At 38.9% G+C, this 19,500-nt stretch overlaps 1 protein-coding gene across 1 annotated transcript in view; it reads left to right on the forward strand.

Annotated features, from left to right (window-relative positions):
• Cntn1 (contactin 1) overlaps positions 1-19,500 on the forward strand; it is a 137,949-nt gene that overhangs the window by 84,593 nt on the left and 33,856 nt on the right. The window contains exons 20-22 of the mRNA XM_051159379.1: positions 4,868-4,938; positions 6,703-6,937; positions 11,261-11,364. Of these exons, the coding sequence (XP_051015336.1) occupies positions 4,868-4,938; positions 6,703-6,937; positions 11,261-11,364 (410 nt within the window). The remainder of the gene's footprint in view (positions 1-4,867; positions 4,939-6,702; positions 6,938-11,260; positions 11,365-19,500) is intronic.

Raw genomic sequence — 19,500 nt, forward strand, 5'->3', positions numbered from 1 at the left:
AACAAATTTCATTGCACATCATGATTTCTACTTAAAACCTTAATTTCTGCCAAACGAAATGACCTCACCTGACCTCAGTAACTTCTTCATTATGAGTCCACTGAGTGATGTATGCTGCAGTCTCTTTGTGTTTATAAATAGGAAACATACTACTTGTGGTCTTGTTAGATGAGACATTTTGGATTCCATATCTGTTTTCATCCTTCAAAGGAAAGCATCTAGTTAAAGTGAAAGACATGATCAGAAGTCTTAGCAGTGGCCTCTGTCACTAAGCCAGGGTCTCATGAGCTACAAACATGCACATTTCATTTAATTGTACTATTAGCACTTCAAAATTACATATTTGTGATATAATTATGTTGAATGTCAGTCTTTGGCTTATAGACTAATATACGTATTCATTTGGAATTTCTTATTTTAAATCATAATGAAATTTTGATGTATAGTGAAATTTTTATATTTAGTTTTTTATGTTAAAATGACTATATACAATAAAACACTAATTAACAAAAAATAACTTGTCATCATATTTTGTATCAAAGCCAATCTTTAGAAAACTTATAATTTTCATATTCAGAATTTCTTTTTAAATTTTCTTTTTAATTTATATATTTACATCATGATTGTAGTCCCCTCCTTCCTCTCCTCTCTGTCACTGGTCCCTTCATCCCATTTTCTTTCCCCTATCATCTCTCCCCTTCTACTCAGAAAAGAGGAGCCCCACCCCACTTTTTCACCCCAGCACATCAAGTCCCATCAGGACTGAACTTCTCCTCAACCACTAAGGCCAAGCAAGGCAGCCCCATCAGGGGAACGTGATCAAAAGCAGGCAACAGAATCTATGTCATAGGCACCACCAGCTCAACTTACTAGGGGACCCACACGAAGATCAAACTGCCAATCAGTTACAGATGTGTAGGGTGCCTAGGTCCAGTCCATACATGGTCATTGGTTGGTGCCACCCCCATGGGTCTAGATTAGTTAACTCTTGGTCTTGTGGCGTTCTTGTCCCCTCTGGGTCCTTCCATTCCCTCCCCCACACACATTCTTCCACAGGACCAAGAGCTCCACCTAATGCTTGGCTGTGAGTCTCAGCATCTGATTTGATAAGCTGCTGGGTGGGGCCTCTCGGAGGACAGTTATGTTATAGACAGGTGAAGTAGATTTGGAGAGGAAATTGGGTATTAAGAATTTCTTACATGCCAGTTTTTAAAGTATCAAATATAGCCCAAAGAAATATTTATGGGAAAATTGTTTAAGAACTAAAATATAAAAGAAAAATAGGAAATATTACATTATTTCATTGGAAAGAATAATCACAATATTGAGTTGATTCCCAAGCTATTTTTGGCTCTATAAGCTGAAAGCACACAGGCCCTTTTGAAAATACCAACATATCACTGTTTATCCAAAGTGCTGGTAAAAGGATGATTTAACACATTTTACTTTGTAAATATACCACAGTTCCTTTATCCATTCTTCGACTGAGTGAAATCTAGGTTGTTTCCAGATTCTGGCTTTCATGAATAAAGCTGCTGTTAACATAGTTGAGCAAATGTCCTTGTTGTGTGGTGGAGCATCTTTCGGGTATATTTCAAGGGATGAAGTAGCTGGGTCTTCAGGGAGCCCTAGTCCCAAATTTTTGAGAAACACCAGATTGATTTGGGGAGACCTGGTGGCACTCAGAGGAAGGGGAAGAAGACTACCCAGATGAAACCTGATAGGCCATGATCATATGTTGAGGAAGGAGGTCCCCTTCTGTCATAGGCCTAGGGGAGTGGAAAGGGTAAAAGAGGGAGGGGGGAAAGGGAAGATACAAGTGAGGGGACAACAATCAAGATGTAATCTGAATAAATTATTTAAATAAAAACAAAAAAATCTTATTTTGAATCCATACACGGTGGCTCACATCTTTAATCCAAGCACATGGGAGACAGAGACAACATCTCTGTGAGTTCAAGGCCAGCCTGGTGAGTGAGTCTAGGACAGCCAAGGCTATACAGGGGAACCCTGTCTCAAAAAAAAAAAAAATATTACTTTGAAATCATAAATATTGTTTATTCACTATTAATAATTTGTCGTTTTTAAATGCTACTTCAAGTTTGTTTTGATGATGTATGACTTACAGAATATCAGGTTTGTTCTCTGTTAAATGTCTGGAGCCTGAAGCTAAAAGCTCCTGCTAGTGTTGGCCCAGATATCTTTCCCTGAGACTGAGCAGTGTGGAAAGACTTCCTGTTTGAGCCTGGATTAGCATAGGGTGCCAACTGCTCTCTTCTCTGATTCAATTTAGACACATTATGTGTCAATTCCCTCTGAGGAAAATTGCTTCTATCTTTCTGGAGTGAAAAATAATCAATGTCAACAATGTAGGCAAAATAGTCTATTAAGAGACAGTTCAGCTGCCTTACCTCTGTGCTTTTCTTGTTGTGAGCTAAATAGCATAAGCAAGATGGGCAATCTTTGAAAATAAAATCAGCATTGAAATCCTTACATGAAGCATGCTCGATAGTACTTAAGTTATCATAAAATAGAAGATGTTTATCTTAATATAGACAATCTATTTTTAACTGTAAGCCTTTTAAGTTATATAAAAGGTTTACATTTGTTTTAATGAAAGGCATTATAAAGAAATGATTTGGCAAATATAATGGTACTAAGAAGATGAATATTTGATACAACACGTTTTGTGTATCAGTTTATTTAAGGCTAGTTTGAAATTATGTCCCCTTGACTACTCTGATTGAATGTAAAGGAAAACGGTATGTCATTTATTTATTTAGGAAAAGATCTTCATTCATTTGTCCATAGCAAATAGTTGTAGTTGATTATGAGCTAAGAAGATTTACAGTTTACACTGGTTTTAAGAGCCTGGCCTGTAAAATCAATATATAATATTATCAAGAGATATTGATATAGATTTATATTTATATAATTGATGATAGTATATTATATATTATTAATTATTTTAACTAATGAGCTACACTTAACCTCTAACATCCTTGTATGCCCAATTTCATCTTCTAATACACATGTGGTGACAATTTGGTTAGCAAATTTGTCTCTCAGGATTCATATTAATCTTTTCATCAGGAAAGAGGATGACATAGCTTGGTAGCCAGAGGGAGGAGTCTGAATTTTTGTTTCTGTGACGCTAAAGTACATCTTTCATCAAGGAATTTATATGGCTGACATGGAAGTTTTAAAATGCGCTTCTTTGAGTCACAGTTCTTTTTTAGACTCGGGTGTCGCCTGAGTATGACCTTGCTAGGCACATTTTGAGATAGGTGTGGCTATTTCCTGCTGAGAGGAGATTTAGGGACTCCTGGAAGTACTAATATTTCGTCTCCTTAGGGTGTCAACAGGTTTGGGGTGACAGTACACAAAGCCTTTGTGTAGGAAAGTATGTGTCTCTTGTGAAACCCCAAACTTGCCCCACATTGCTGCCAGTGCAGGGTTAGATAGACAGTACACAATGCCTTTGTGTAGGAAAGTATATGTCTCTTGTGAAACCCCAAACTTGCCCCACATTGCTGCCAGTGCAGGGTTAGATATTTCTAGTTAGGAAGCAACATCCGTGTATACAGCAAGAGACAGTGCCTGCCCTGGAGGGCTTTCAAGAAGAAAGCAAAACCAAAAAAGGCTCCTGGCTGGGGAGCTAAAAGCAATTTGGGTTTTAGAAGTGTGACTTCTGGGAACTTAAAGAAAAACAAATGGTGGAGTGTTAAAAAGTGATTATGGGGTCAAGTAGCAACCAGCTCTGTGTGAGTTCCTCCATGCACATCTGTGTGAGCTCCTCTGTGCACTTCTATGTGAGCTCCTCCATACATATGTGTGTGTGAGCTCCTCCATGCACATGTGTGTGTGTGAGCTCCTCCATGCACATCTGTGTGTGTGTGTGTTTCTCCATGCACGTGTGTGTGTGAGTTCCTCCATGCACATGTGTGTGTGTGAGTTCCTCCATGCACTTGTGTGTGTGTGAGTTCCTCCATGCACATGTGTGTGTGTGAGTTTCTCCATGCACATGTGTGTGTGAGCTCCTCCATGCACATGTGTGTGTGAGTTCCTCCATGCACATGTGTGTGTGTGAGTTCCTCCATGCACATGTGTGTGTGTGAGTTCCTCCATGCACACGTGTGTGTGTGTAAGTTCCTCCATGCACATGTGTGTGTGTGAGTTCCTCCATGCACATCTGTGTGTGTGTGAGCTCCTCCATGCACATGTGTGTGTGTGAGTTCCTCCATGCACATGTGTGTATGTGAGTTCCTCCATGCACATGTGTGTGTGTGAGTTCCTCCATGCACATGTGTGTGTGTGAGTTCCTCCATGCACATGTGTGTGTGTGAGTTCCTCCATGCACATGTGTGTATGTGAGTTCCTCCATGCACATGTGTGTGTGTGAGTTCCTCCATGCACATGTGTGTGTGTGAGTTCCTCCATGCACATGTGTGTGTGTGAGCTCCTCCATGCACATGTGTGTGTGAGTTCCTCCATGCACATCTGTGTGTGAGTCTCTCCATGCACATTTACGTGTGAGTTCTTCCACACACATCTATCTGTGTGTGATGTCTTCCCTGTGCGTCAGTGACAGAGGAAGTGTCCTAGCCTGGGTGTTAGAGAAGACTACATTAAGAACACTCCTCCAGTACAGAAACCACAGGGTGTACTCTCCAACAGACACAGGGACCCAAGGGTGATGTGAGAGGAAGGACGTCCACCTCTGCTAGTGTGGGCAAGGGGCTCCTGCTGCAGCTTGCTTTGCTCTGTGCGTGAGAAAGACGTGTTTTCTGTGGTGCATAAGAGCTTCCTTAGGAGAAAAGAAACATTCGTAGCTTCTGCTTACTTTCTGTAAATGTACTCGTTTCAGCACCAAATGTGGCTCCCTCGGATGTAGGAGGTGGAGGCGGAAGCAACAGAGAGCTGACAATCACATGGGCGGTAAGTACCAACAAACTGCACGAAGGAGGTGCTCTGCTCATTGCAAACCCATTTGCTCATTGAAATAAATTGAAAATAAAAAGAGACAGTCACCTATGCGGAAGAATAATAATTACTTTGTTCTCATAACCGCACAACAGATTTAATCTGTGTTACTGTGCCTAGCAAGCGGTTTCTGTGACGAACAGGACGCTGACTGTTCAAGGATGTGTTGCCCTTGAAGACTAAACACCCAGCTATTTGATTCTACAGAGAATGTGAGCACGCTCTGGCCACTAACCCAGCACAGGGTATATAACCTTCTACCTCGACATTTGTACAGTAATGGTTCTGATTAAAGATGGCATACATTAGCGACACTGAATCCACATCTGAACAGAACACCAGCTCAAGCCTCACCTCAGCCACTCCAGCAATCCTCCTTAATCTGTTTTCATGGTGTCATCCAAAAGGCTTGACCCTAAGAGGCAAACGTTCGTCCAGTTTTCATGACTCAAAGGAAAATTCTATGTCAGACTCTAGATCTTCGAAGCAGGAGATACGGGTTCAGGGGAGGGTATGACAGCCACAATTGTCTGAGTAAGACTTCGGGCACCCGTGCAGGCATGCTCTGTGCATCCCACTCATCCTCTGTGTTTTAATATTTGACTGTTAAAGACGGTACAGGGTCATAACAAGGTGCTGAAGATAGCAAGAAGATCTCCAGGCTTTGTCTGTAATCCTTGTTTGAATTGTACGGACTTACCCAAGAAATGGACATTTAATGAAAAGTGACTCAATTCTCCTATATGACCATTTAAATCAAATCTTCAAGTGAGATTTAGGGGAAAATTTTGCTAGTCTGAAAGTGTGTGTGTGTGTGTGTGTGTGTGTGTGTGTGTGTGTGTGTGTTTTAGAGTCAATATTATATTCCAAAGAACAAACATTATAAAAAATTAGAACCTCAGAAGGGCAAATAGACGGTATTAAACTTATCTCTAACTCAGGGTGGCCAGTTCTGTCACACACCTCCTTGCAAATGACATATGCCTTCTACAGAAACCATGAGTACATTCTAGAAAATGAACCATTGCTACAACACCCAGTAAGCAGGTGCCCAGCCCCTTACACAGGGGACTGGCACCACTCTTTCCCCCAGGCACCTGCACACCTACTCCTCCTAAAACCATTTTCTGATGACAACCTAGATATTCTTGGGTCTGGATTCATCCTAAGGCCTTTCACTTCTGTGGTTTACTCCATCATCCTGTATCTTTTCAGCCCTGCTCTGGGTGCTAAGGATGAAAAGAAAAGGAAACACATAAAACTCCTGCCTTTGTACAATATATTTTCCAGTCCTTGAGGAGCAATAGACAATGATCTAAAATGTATGCAATTGGTCATGACAGTTTGAAAGGGGATATGAGAGGAGGCCAGGAGGTGGCACATAGGCTACTGTAGGTTCTTCAAATGGCAGATTCCACAGGCTTAAATATATTGCATGGGAGGTAGTGTTTCTACTGTGAGGGAGGGAAGAAATAACTGGGAGTAGAGGGCATGTGCCTTGGGCACACACAGGTGTTCAGTGAGCAGCAAGGACACCATTTCAGGATTGGCATCATCTCATGGATGAATATACTTCTGTTCTATGGCATCTTCCCCTATTACTAGTTTATGAAATGAGTGTCTTATTATGAAGACTATGCCTCCCTGTGTGACTATTCTTACAAGACTCTTCCATAGTAACTGTTTAACAAAGCTACTTGTTATTTAATTCTTGTTTAGCCATTGTCAAGAGAATACCATTACGGTAACAATTTTGGTTACATAGTGGCATTTAAGCCATTTGATGGAGAAGAATGGAAGAAGGTGACAGTTACTAACCCAGATACCGGTCGCTATGTCCACAAAGATGAAACCATGACCCCTTCCACTGCATTTCAAGTGAAAGTGAAGGCATTCAACAATAAAGGAGACGGACCCTACAGCCTCATAGCGGTCATCAACTCGGCACAAGACGGTAGGTGAATGAGAGACCTGGCTGGCATCACAGAGAAGGAAAATGTGGGCCCACGGGGGTCTACTCAAACTATTACACTAACCAAGGACAATTCAAGTAGAAACCCCTACTCTGATATACTCAATGGACAGGACATTCTCCACAGTTATATGGAGAGCAGGGACTGACTCTGACATGAACTCTGGTGCTCCATATTTGACCACTTCCCCTTGGTGGGAAGGCCTGATGGCACTCAAAGAAAGAATAAGCAGGTTACCAAGATGAGACTTGATAGCCTATGACCATATAGTGGGGGAGGAGGTCCCCCTTGGTCTTAGTCCTAAGGGAGGGAAATAGGGTGAAAGTGGGAGGGAGGGAGGAACAGGAGGATAAAAGTGATGGGATAACAATTGAGTTGTAATCTGAATAAATTAGCTAAATAAATAAAAACACAAAACCAAAAAGAAGAAGAAGCAGTTTAAAAAACTAGACCAAGGAAGAAGAAGGAGGCTGTATCATGAACAAAAATTAGAGTGATCTCCTTCAAAAAAGACAAGAAAAATAACCCCTTCACACACAGCTTGCCCCACCAGAAACATGAATGAGACCAGGGGTCTGTAGTAGTTTTTTCCAATGCATCAGTATGGAGCCATAGGACGAGCATCTTCTGTCTAGTCGAGGATTCCTGTATGTTCATGTCTTTCTGTAATCAACTCTTAAATTATATTCTCAAGTACGACTTAGTTTCTTTTCTTTTGGGCCTCATCTATTAAGATCTTTTCACATGACTGTGTGTTCAGTAAACAAGTCTTCTCTGAAGCCAGTTTTAAATGGCAGCTTTCCCATGTGGATAACAGAAGTGCTGCTAAAAATATTTTAAGTCCTTTTTCATTTTTATGATTCTGTCCTTATAAATTAGGAAATCACTATAATTATGATTATAGTTTTGAGGCCTGATTTCTCCAGACCTGAATAATTTCATGGAAGTCTATGTTTTTCTGTGTGTTTTAAAAAGAGCATTTTATTATTTTGTGCATGTAGATATTTGGCCTACATGTGTGTCTACACACCATGTGTTTGTCCAGTGCCTGTAGAAGGTTCCAGATCCCCTGGAAATGAAGTCACAGATGGTGGTGAGCCCTCACGTGGGAATTGCACCTGCATCCTATGGAAGGCCAACACTCATGTTCACTGACTGAGCTGTTTCTTCAGCCCATGAGTTTACACCGTTTTTCTAACTCCACTACTAGATAAAAACCCCCAAATTGGTTGTCCAATACCAAGTGTGCAGACCTAAAAATTAGATAAATACAAGTAACAATAAAATCCAGCATATTATATTTATATAGTTCAAAAACAATTAAGGAAAGGAACCATGACTTTAAGAGTGAGCAAGGTAGGAAGGGTACATAACAGGGGCTGAGGAAGAAGGAAGAAGGGAAGAGGAAAGGGATGTCTTTGTGAAATTGCCTGAAATCTTAATGCGCAACTTGTCTGATGTCAGAATTTAAGTTCAGTGTGTTATTACAATTAAATATTGGAATTGTATGTGTGAGTGCATGACTTTGTGCATGCATGCATGTGTGTATGTGTGTGTGTGCATGTACACGTGTTCTGCACCTCAGTGTGGGTGTGGGGGCATATGAGTGTGAATATGTGGGTGTCATAGGGAGCCTTCAGGTGATGATCCTTAGGTAATACCCACCTTGATTTTTGTTTTTGTTGTTGTAATTGATCTTTTGAGACAGGGTCTCTCCCTGTTCTGAACACTACAAGTAGGTTGGGCTGGCTGGCCAAGGAGCCTCCGGGATCCACCTGCCTATGCCTCCTAGCTCAAGAGTCCCAAGGGTATACCACAATACTGTCCTCCTCTCTCTCTCTCTCTCTCTCTCTCTCTCTCTCTCTCTCTCTCTCTCTCTCTCTCTCTCTCTCTCTCCTGTGTAGTCCGGGGAGCAAACTTGGGTTCTCATGTTTGCCAGGCAAGCTCTTTACAAATTGAGCTATCTCCAGCTGCTGCAAATTTTCTTCAAAAGAGAAAAGAGTCCTGTAGGCCACTTGAGGATAGGGAAGCAGTATTACCGTGGGGCTCTTTATTTTCTGGAAAATTTCAGTAAACTAAGCATATTTGGTGAGGAGTCCTTCTGTAAATGTGAACAGCGCGGCGTTTTTAGAGTAAACCTAATTAGGTTGTTTTCTTTGATTTATTTCCCATTTAAACTGCTAAGCTCTTTACTGCATATATTTCTATTTACATATTTGAGGCAGGGCTGGAGAGGTGGCCTGGTTGCCAAAGTCCTTACTGTGCAAGCATGAGGATCTGTGATGGGGTTCTTGTACACAGAAAACATGGGGAGCTGTAGCATGTCTGCGATCTCAGTGCTGGGAGGCGGCGACAGTAGCATCCACTGACATTGACTGAAAAAAAAAAAAAAAGGCAGAGAAGCAGCCACAGATGACATCTGAGGACAGTCTTCTTAACTGCCATATGCATAAACATACACGTGTATATGCACATGTACACACAATGCTAAAGATATGATAAGGCCAGTATAATGGCTCTCCTGGCTGAGGAGAGCCTAGATTTCAGGACTAGATTTCAGATACCCAAAACCCATGTGGATAAAAAAAAAAAAAAAAAAAAAAAAAAAAAAAAAAAAAACCTACTAGGGGCTCCTGCTTATAATTCCAATACTAAGATAGGGTTTGATGGGCAGCTACCTATGCCTGAGTCTCATGCTCGGTGAGAGACCCTGTCCCCCAAAATAAGATTGAAAAATACAGAGGAAGGCATCTGTCATTTACCTCTGGCTTCTACACACACACACACACACACACACACACACACACACACACACACACACACACCACAAGAGACAGAGACAAAGAGAGAGTCACACATGTAAATGGTAAAGCATCCCTATTATGTCTCATTCTTTATTCATATGTGCTTTGACCATAATTGATAGATTTCATGCCTTCTGTCCTAGTACAAATGGGGAGGTTTCTCTTGCTGAGTAGCACTAAAGGAAGAATTCAAAAACTAAAGTATTGTGAGGGTCTCCTCTGTCCTCTTAGAGGAAAGGATTAAATATCCCAGCCTGCTTGATTTGCATGTTTTGTTGTTGTTTCCAGACAAGGTCTCATTTACTGTGCAACCCAAGCTGGCTTCAAACCCAAAACAATCCTTCTGCTTCAGCCTTCTGAAATCGCAAGTGTGTGCCACCAGCCTGCCCAAAATAAATGTGGGTCTGTTTCTCAGAAGTCAGCATATTTTATTCCCCTTACGTGCTTTGTCAGGTTGGCTCTGAAAACAGGACTTCATCTCACAGAGAACATACAAGTTAGAGCTATTTCCATCCTCTTTGTATCCAGTATCAGTTTTGTTCCACTGCCTCATTTAATGCTGAAGTCGGTCTTTATCTTTGCAGTCATGGCTGTTTGCATGTCGTCATATGTCTTTCTTGAATGCTCCAGGAGCCTCATAAAACTTGCATGTGCTGCAACATGTGCAGGTTGCCAGTCTTTCTCCTTCTAGGACAACAGATAGGGCACTGCTTGCTTACCTCTACTAGGAAAAGTAGCTGCTGACACGTGGGACTTTTTTTTTTTCTTTTTATAGCATTTAATAGGATTATGTCTTCTTAATGAAAGACAATAAAAATTGATCAGCCCAGATTCAAGGTTTCCATGGTTCTTTGTGTAAATTTCACCATGAGTATAATATTTTATTTTCCTTAGCAGATGAAGCCTTTGATATATTTGATTTGAAGCCCACTTTAGAAGGTTAGGCATGGAAAAGCTCTCTAGAGCCCAAATAACAGGGATGTCACAACTCGTCCAAAGGATCTTGAACTGCTTTTTAATTTTAGATTGAACATGAGGGTGACATTATATTAACATTTTTCTGTACTAGTGATTTATATAAACAGCAATAAGAAAATTAATTTTCATGGGTGCTTTTATACTAAACACTAAGTTCCCCATTTTAAGCAAGTAAAACTGTAGAGCTATGTAATTAAGTTTACTTTGTATTGAAAGACTATATGGAATATATCAGTTGTAAGTGTTTCTAAAAGTACAGTATCTGCTTATAGGCATCCCTGAGAACACTTTAAGCTCATATGTTCCATATAGTTCATATTTGTGTGTGTGTATGCATGTGTGTGCATGCATGTGTTTATGTGCCCATGTCTTTGTGTGCATGTGTGTGCATGTGTGTGATGTGCACATGTGTACGGATATATAAAATAATTTTATTTGATTTTTTTTGTAAACCTCAATAACTTTATTTGAAAGTTTTATGAAAACTTCTGTCTGTAAAGTAACATTCTCATCCACTTTTAGCTCCCAGTGAAGCCCCCACGGAAGTAGGGGTCAAAGTGCTATCATCTTCTGAGATATCTGTGCACTGGAAGCATGTCTTAGAGAAAATTGTGGAAAGCTATCAGGTGAGTTGAGTTTATTTAAATCAAAAAGTACATCTATTTGTAAATATGTTAGCATGAGTTTTTTAAATAATATTTCTGGTGTGCCAATGGTTAATTGGTATTAAACACCCTGTTCTTTTCTGTTTAGTAGTTTAGAGAGAGATTACTTCTATCTGATCACAACACAGCATATATATGTATTCACTGAAAATCATGTACACAACAAGGACATAGGTTATTATCTCTCATTTTAAAATTGAGTAACACATACATTCCTACATGGCTTGTCTAGGAGGGACATAACGAGAGCTGTGCGAACACATAATTAGGTTAAAATAAAAACTAGGATAGTAACGCTCACTCACTCTGTCTTCCTTGCCAGGTCAAAACTAATGATGCCAGGTTCTGGTCACCTGCTCAACCCTTGATGCACACCCTGTACCTACAGCCACATATTTAACCTATAGCTACATATCTGTAAGCTAGAAAGTCTCATAAAATGCTGGCATCGGCACTTTAAAAGGAATATCTTCTTTAACTCACAAGTTCCCGTTATAAATTCTACGTTAAGAGACCATTATATAAAGTTATGATCTATGCTGTAAAACAGAAATGTCTTAATATGCCATCTCTCTCACTCAACATGGATGAATCTTTGGGAAGATGACCATGAACTTTCTCAGTTTCCCCACCCATGGCATTGAGGAAGTCACAATTGACTCATCAGATAATGTGGAAGAAATTATTACAAATGTGGGATTTTCCCTGCTTGATGTCATGAACATTTAATGGTGTCAGTGATGGTGATGATGGTGGTGGCTGTGATGGTGATGATGGTGGCAGTGATAATGATGAGGCAGAAGAGGAAGAGGAGGAATAAAAACAAGGAAGAGGAAGAGGAGGAGATTAATAATAGCTCCAAGGTTCAAAGCAGTTGTTGAATCTCTCTCTATTAAACACGTAATAAATTCCATTGTTCACACACCACAAGGGGATTTATTATATGTTTAAAAGATGGATTTAAAACTAGCATGTATGACTGATAATTTTCATAACCAGGTTTTAATCAGGGCCTTGTTTGTCCCTAGAATAGATGATTTAAAATGCTCAAAGTAAACAGCAGAATCAATCTTTCTATTCATTCTTTCTTAAAGGGGCTTTTAAGCTTCTCATACAGAACTGTGATTAACGAACAAACAAGCACAGAAGTGAAGGAGAGATAAATATGTTTTTTTGTTTAGATCACAACTGGGGAATGAGAAAAAGACTTGTAAGAGAACAGGTTATGTTTACCCCCTTAGAAGTCGAAACACCATGTGGGGGAGATTAGCTATTAACCAGCTGAAAAACATCCTTGAACAATTCTGAGAGGAGGTATAAATGTGAGCCAAAAACAAGAGGTGGGGCTTTTGGAGACTTGGGATAGTTATAGTTTTGGCTGTTCACTGCTCCACTTCGAGATGCTCCTAGAGAGAGCCACTTGAGGGAAGGCTTCAGTGCTTTGGGCTCCGGCTGAGGTTCCGGGCTCCAGGTTCCAGCAGAAGAAACACTACTGTTTATGCCAGAAGAATTGTTCCTCGGAATTGATATCCTCATGGTTTCATTATTGTATTCTTTAATCATCTTTTCCTATTGTTTAGGTTAGTTGGGTTATAAGTGAGGTACTCTCGGTTAATAAGTTCATAATAAAATATATTTGCTAAGAAAATTTAGCCTACACAGACGGGTAAAATAGAAAGGGGAATGAAATAAGAATAACTTAAAAGATAATCATAAATAAAAGGAATGTATCTCTTCTGTAAGGAAATATTTTTGTGAATATATGGGGTGTGGTATATGGGCTATGAGGTAGTTATTGTTTTATTTGAAAATATGTGAGAAGCCAGTGAAACGTAGATGGTAGTGAAAACCAGCCCCTTTATGTCCCTAAAACATATGATGGATCCAAGCTATAAATATACAAATGCAAAAGCATCATATTAAAAATATGAAATAAAAATATAATGGTGAGGAAATCCTATATTTTGTATGATTAAACCCTAATCAAGGTTAACTACTACTACTACTATTACGTCTTCTTCTTCTTCTTCTTCTTCTTCTTCTTCTTCTTCTTCTTCTTCTTCTTCTTCTTCTTCTTCTTCTTCTTCTTCTTCTTCTTCTTCTTCTTCTTCTTCTTCTTCTTCTTCTTCTTCTCCTCTTCTTCTTCTTCTTCTTCTTCTTCTTCTTCTTCTTCTTCTTCTTCTTCTTCTTCTCCTTCTGTTTTGTTTGTTTTTCAACACAGGGTTTCTCTTGTAGTCCAGCAGTCCTGGACTCTCTTTGTAGACCAAGTTGGCCTTGAACTCAAAGAGACCCACCTACCTCTGCCTCAAGGTGTGATCCACCATGCCTAGCTGAAGGTTAACTTCTTGATATATCAAATGATCACTTGATCACTACAGGCAGTTCAGTCTAAAAATTTATCTGTGTGTGTGTGTGTGTGTGTGTGTGTGTGTGTGTGTGAGAGAGAGAGAGAGAGAGAGAGAGAGAGAGAGAGAGAGAGAGAGAGAGAGAGAGAGAGAGAGAGATTTTAAAGTATATCTTGGAAAGTTTAAAAGTCCCTCATTTTCTTGAGGAAAGACTTGCACACTTCCAGTTTTAATCTTCAGTTTTCCTATAAGCATGATGATGCCCTGAAGTTATTCTTATCAAAGTAATTTTTAAAAACATTGCACTTCTATTCAGGAATCCACAGAAAAATTTGTTCACTCAACAGAAAAACCTACACTAGTTTAATGAAAATAATCAAAACAGGCTATGATAAAAAGCAAGCAAAACTTTTATGAGCTGTGTTGCTATGAATACAGTCATTGTAGGGCATTTATAATGGAGAGACCACAGGAGGTTACCAGGGGAAACTATTAAGTAGCATGCACTAGTCTTGAGGGAGTGCTCAAATATCTTCCTTTGGAGAAGGCATCCGTTGTAGTCTGCATCTCTGTCACAAAGGTATGGTGAATGGTAAATTGTTATTATCTTTTACTAACTTATATTAGCATTGTTCTAGGGAATATATGAGAAGAAATGACTAATTCATTATCAGGCACAAGGCTGCTCTGTATGTATGGCAGACACTATGGACAGCCAGCAGTCCATCCCAGAGACTTTGACACTTGGTATTGGTGACCCATAATGCCTCAGCCTTGGAGAGAAGAGCAGCCATTCCTCAAATCTTCACACTAGTTAAAGGTGCCCCACAGGCATAACTTTATACGCATGGCCAGGGCCTACTGAATATGTCTCATATTAGACAAGCAAAGCAGATTATTGCTGTTGGCAGGAGCCAAGGGACATTATGTCTTCTATTCACTAAAAACCATATGTAGGCTCCTTAGAATGGGTTGATATCTGCACCAATGGCCAATAAAAGTTTTTTTTAAAGATTTATTTATTTTTATATTCTGTGTATGAGTGTTCTGCCTGCATGTATATATGTGCACCACTCATGTGCAGTGACTACTGAGCCAGAACCAGGCACCATATCTCCCAGTAAGTTAAGTTGCAGACTGTTGTAAACCACCATGTGGATGCTGGGAGATGAACTCAGCTCCTCTGCAAGAGCAGCCACCGATCTGAATCCCTGAGCTATCTCTCCAGCCCAAAGATGGAATTTTGAGGGGCTCCCAATACAAACACAGATTTTAGTAACTGACATTGTCACATATTTGTCTAATGTTTGTGTTAGTCCAGCATCTGGATAATTTACGGTTTTATCTTTTGGGAGAATGAGACTTATGTTAGTGTTGTGTTTTTATTTGTGCACTGTGCTTAATTTTTCCTAGAGTATTAAATTTTTGTTAGAGGAATAGTCACAGGCACTGGAAATAGATTATGTTTTGCAGGAAGATTCTGGTTTAAGAAAGAATTAATTCAGAAATGTGACATAAAACATACAGATTGCACAAAGCAAATGAAATAGGCCAAACTTTCAGAAAGACCAAGAATCTCAGATCTTCCTAACCAATAGCATCTCTTACTGTGGCCTGATGCTCCATGGGGTAGTGATCTCAAAGGACTGCTTCTATTAAAATGTTCAGAAGCCTATGGGGAGCAATAGAACCAGAACAAAGGAGATAGGAACAGGTAACATGACATGACATGACATAACATAACACAATATAACATAACACAATACAATAAAAATAACATAGCATAACATGACGTAACAAAACACAATATGACATAACATAATACAACACAACACAACATAACATTACACAACACAATAGAATACAACACAACATAACACAACAACACAACAAACATATAACAGAACAGAACACAACATAACACAACACAACATAACACAACATAACACAACACAACATAACACAACACAACATAACACAACTCAACATAACACACCATACTATGCCATACCGTACTATCACACCCTAATACAACATAGCATAACCATGTTCTACTTATAAGCATTTCATAGTAAACCTAAGGCTTAGACTTTCCTCTGAAGGTTCGCCTCTTTAGCTTTCAAATACTTTTAGGAAGTGCACATTTTTGGAGCCAAATAAAACACTTAAATCTCTATTATATTAATAATTATGTATACTTTTAACTTTTTGAGCCGTACTTTTATTTAGTTTTAAGCAAAATTAATGAAGGCGAAGAACACATTTGCTTGGTTCTCTATGACACCCTTAGCATCTAGCAGGATGGTTGGAAGACAGTGAACATCTAATAAATACTTGTTCGGTGAATGAAACAGTCCTAAGGTAGCATATTCCAGGCCCCACTGAGTTGACCAATCTAGGAAACATGAAGAGCAAACAATGAGGTGATTCTATAATTATTTAATAAGCACTATTATAAATTAACAGTTGGTGTGGGCTCTTTGAGGATATTCAGAAACAAATAGAAACACAGATGGATACCCCAGCATTCAAACCAGAGAGAAGTAAATGTGGGGCATGTTATTCTAGCATTACATGTGTATTTATGGCATGGGGGACATGGCTCTATTAGTAAAATGGTTGCCTGTTAAGCATGAGGGTCTGAGTATTTGATGTGACAAAACACCCAAGTGTAGTGGTGAGTGCTTAGCATCCCGGAGCTGGAAAACAGACAGCTGAATCCAGGAGGCTCTGGCCAGCTCACGTAGTCTACTTGGAAAGCTCTAAGCAAGTAAAAAAGTATAGATGGGCAGCTCATGAAGAAAGGTGCCTAAGGTTATCCTTGCATAGCCCCACACATGTGCACATCCACCTCCACACACAAAGGCACCTGCATACACAGAAATATACGCCTGCAAAAATAAATGTATTACTATCTATTGGTAAAGTGGGCATCTTTTTTTATTGTGTACTCAATGTACTGCTGGAGATAATCAATTCCTACTGATTCATCCCCCTGCCTCAGTGAACTTCCTGGCGAATAAGCCAAAGCGTTACATGTGTTCCTATTAACACACTCCGGTTGTGTCCCTTATACTGAACAGTTTTTTAAGACCCAATTCAATATTTTACACAGACAAGCTTGCCTATAGATCAAGAAGCCTGAGTCAGTCCTCTACTTGGAAATTAATTATACCTTCACAATTAAAAATTAGGTCAGATGAAAATGATAATGTCAGATCTTTTAAAATGTTATTATGTTTTTTGACAATTTCACGTTTGGGAAACTTTCACCCCTTTTACCTTCTCTCATAACCACCCCTTGGTACTTTGAAATCTTTTTTTTTTTTCTTGCTCATTGAATTTAATTAAGTTTGTTAATATAAGCAGGAGTGGTAGAGTGAGGAGTGTTTACTAGAACGTGGGAACTTCTTAGTGGCTGCACCACTGAAAAAACATTATCCTCTTAATACCAAATAACTGCCCACAGATTGTCAGGGAGACGTGCTGATTCACGACCCCCCTTCCTATGGGAGCCATATTTTACATGTGTATATCTACTTCTGCACAGTTTAGGACTCATTAAAATATAAGTCATGTGTTAACATATATTTAAAGAGAGGTTAACTACGCAAGGAAACTATCTGCATTTATTTGTGAAATGTTAATTTTACAGCCAAACAAACCATACATGTCACATTTTTAAAACAAAGACACTGGGGCTCCTTTAAATGCTCTTCTTACTCCCAAGTTAAAGGTTATTGCTTTTGTTGATTTTAAGTATTAATATAAACTGTGTCTCTATGGGTCCTTGGGGAGTTGGATAAACAAAAGAATTGCTCTCTTAGGATATAGCTTCAAAGATTAAATTAAGAAAGTGTAATTATGTCCTTTTTTTTTTTTTTTTTTTTACTAAATGTCTCATGTCTCATGGGATTTTGAGTAAGAAAAGATGTGTGATTATTCCTCATTTTATCATATGAATTTTATGTAAATGTTCTTCTTTTGTTTTAATCTATGTCTTAGTTAGGGTTACTATTGCTGTCATAAAACTCCATTACTAAAAGAAATTTAGAGATGAGACAGTTTATTTTGTTTATGATTCTGTATTACTGTTCATCACCGAAGGCATTCAAGGCAGGAATTCAAACAGGGCAGGAACCTGGAGGCAGGAGCTGATACAGGAGTCATGGAGGAGTACTACTTACTAGCCTGCTCTCTATGGATTGCTCAACACGCCTTCTTATAGAACCCAGGACCACCAGCCTAGGGATGGCACGACCTACATTGGGCTGGGCTTTCCCACATCAATCAGTAGTTAGGAAACTGCCCTGCAGGCTTGCCTATACCCTTATCTTATGGAGGCATTTCTTATTGTGGTTCCCTCCCTCTCAGACGACTCTAGCTTGTGTCAAGTTAGAAAAATATAATTCATCATAGTTTATAAATGCCTCTTTGAAATGGATGTAAGCATTACTATGAAATGATGCTTTAAAACGTTGTTATTAAATTATATATATAATTTACACATACACACATATCATGCATGCGTAAGCATTATAAGCATATATTAAAAGCATATAATATTATATATAATATATATTAAGACTCAAGAACCTTAAAGTCTTTGATTCTGACTTCTGTATGCCAGGATGAGTTCTGCCATTAAGATTTTGCTTAGAAGATATTATATATGGATAATACTAATGAAGTGCCTGGAATTTCTCAGAATGTAAATATCCATTGTATTTCTCCTCTGCTTAGCAAAGAAAAGGGCTCATGCATTGTCTAGTTCAAAATCCTACACATAAAAAAGACATATTCCTCACACTCAGGTGAATGTGATCACCACCCAAATCTTCTAGCCCTGTGTAGCTGGGGACTTCCCAAGAGGCACCTGCCCCTATCCGGCAGTCTGGAACACCTCTGGCAACACAAATCAGCCTGAGGGCTATTTTGTGTATTTTTACTTTTTCTGTCTTGAGATGCCAGAGATGACATCAAAACCAACCAAAAACATGATAATGGCATCATCAAAGATATCATTAGAAGCAAAGTAAAAATAACATCAAAGAAAATTTTAAACAGCGAACAATTATCCTGCACTTAGAGACCGCACATCTGATATGTAATTCCTTCAATGTGCCAAGTGAACTCAGATCAATGAGTCCCATTTTATAATGGTCATGTGTGTGCTAATATAAATGAGAAATGTGGGATCATAGTAATATTAGATGATTTTAACCAGTTTTGAAAATAAATTCTCCATTACTCTAAACAGTGTATCTAAATATGTAAAATTTGAATAAATTTATAAAATTAATTTTAATTAATATTTATGTTATTATTGTTTTAATACCCCCAAAAAATCTTTATCTTAGTAAATCTGAGCTTAAATTCATAACTTTCATTAAGCTTTGAGACAAAGAAGCAATAGTTAACAGAAGTAATAATTTCTAATTATAACATGGAAAATATTTCCAAAGGAAAATGTTTTTTACATATCTTAATTGAAGGTAATTTCTGTAACTCACCAAAGTATTGGGTATTTTCCACAGAGTCTGGAACTCTGCATTCAATGGACCAATAAGATGAAATGAGAGAATTAACTTTTGCAGATTGTCCTCTGACTTCTACATGTACCTTATAGCATACAGGCATATATGTACACACACAACGTCTCTCTCTCTCTCTGTCTCTCTCTCTCTGTCTCTCTGTCTGATATTTTAAATGAGTGAAAATAAATAAATTACATACATACATACACACATAC

This window comes from Acomys russatus, chromosome 17 (genome assembly GCF_903995435.1).
Source record: "Acomys russatus chromosome 17, mAcoRus1.1, whole genome shotgun sequence".
Taxonomy (NCBI): domain Eukaryota; kingdom Metazoa; phylum Chordata; class Mammalia; order Rodentia; family Muridae; genus Acomys; species Acomys russatus.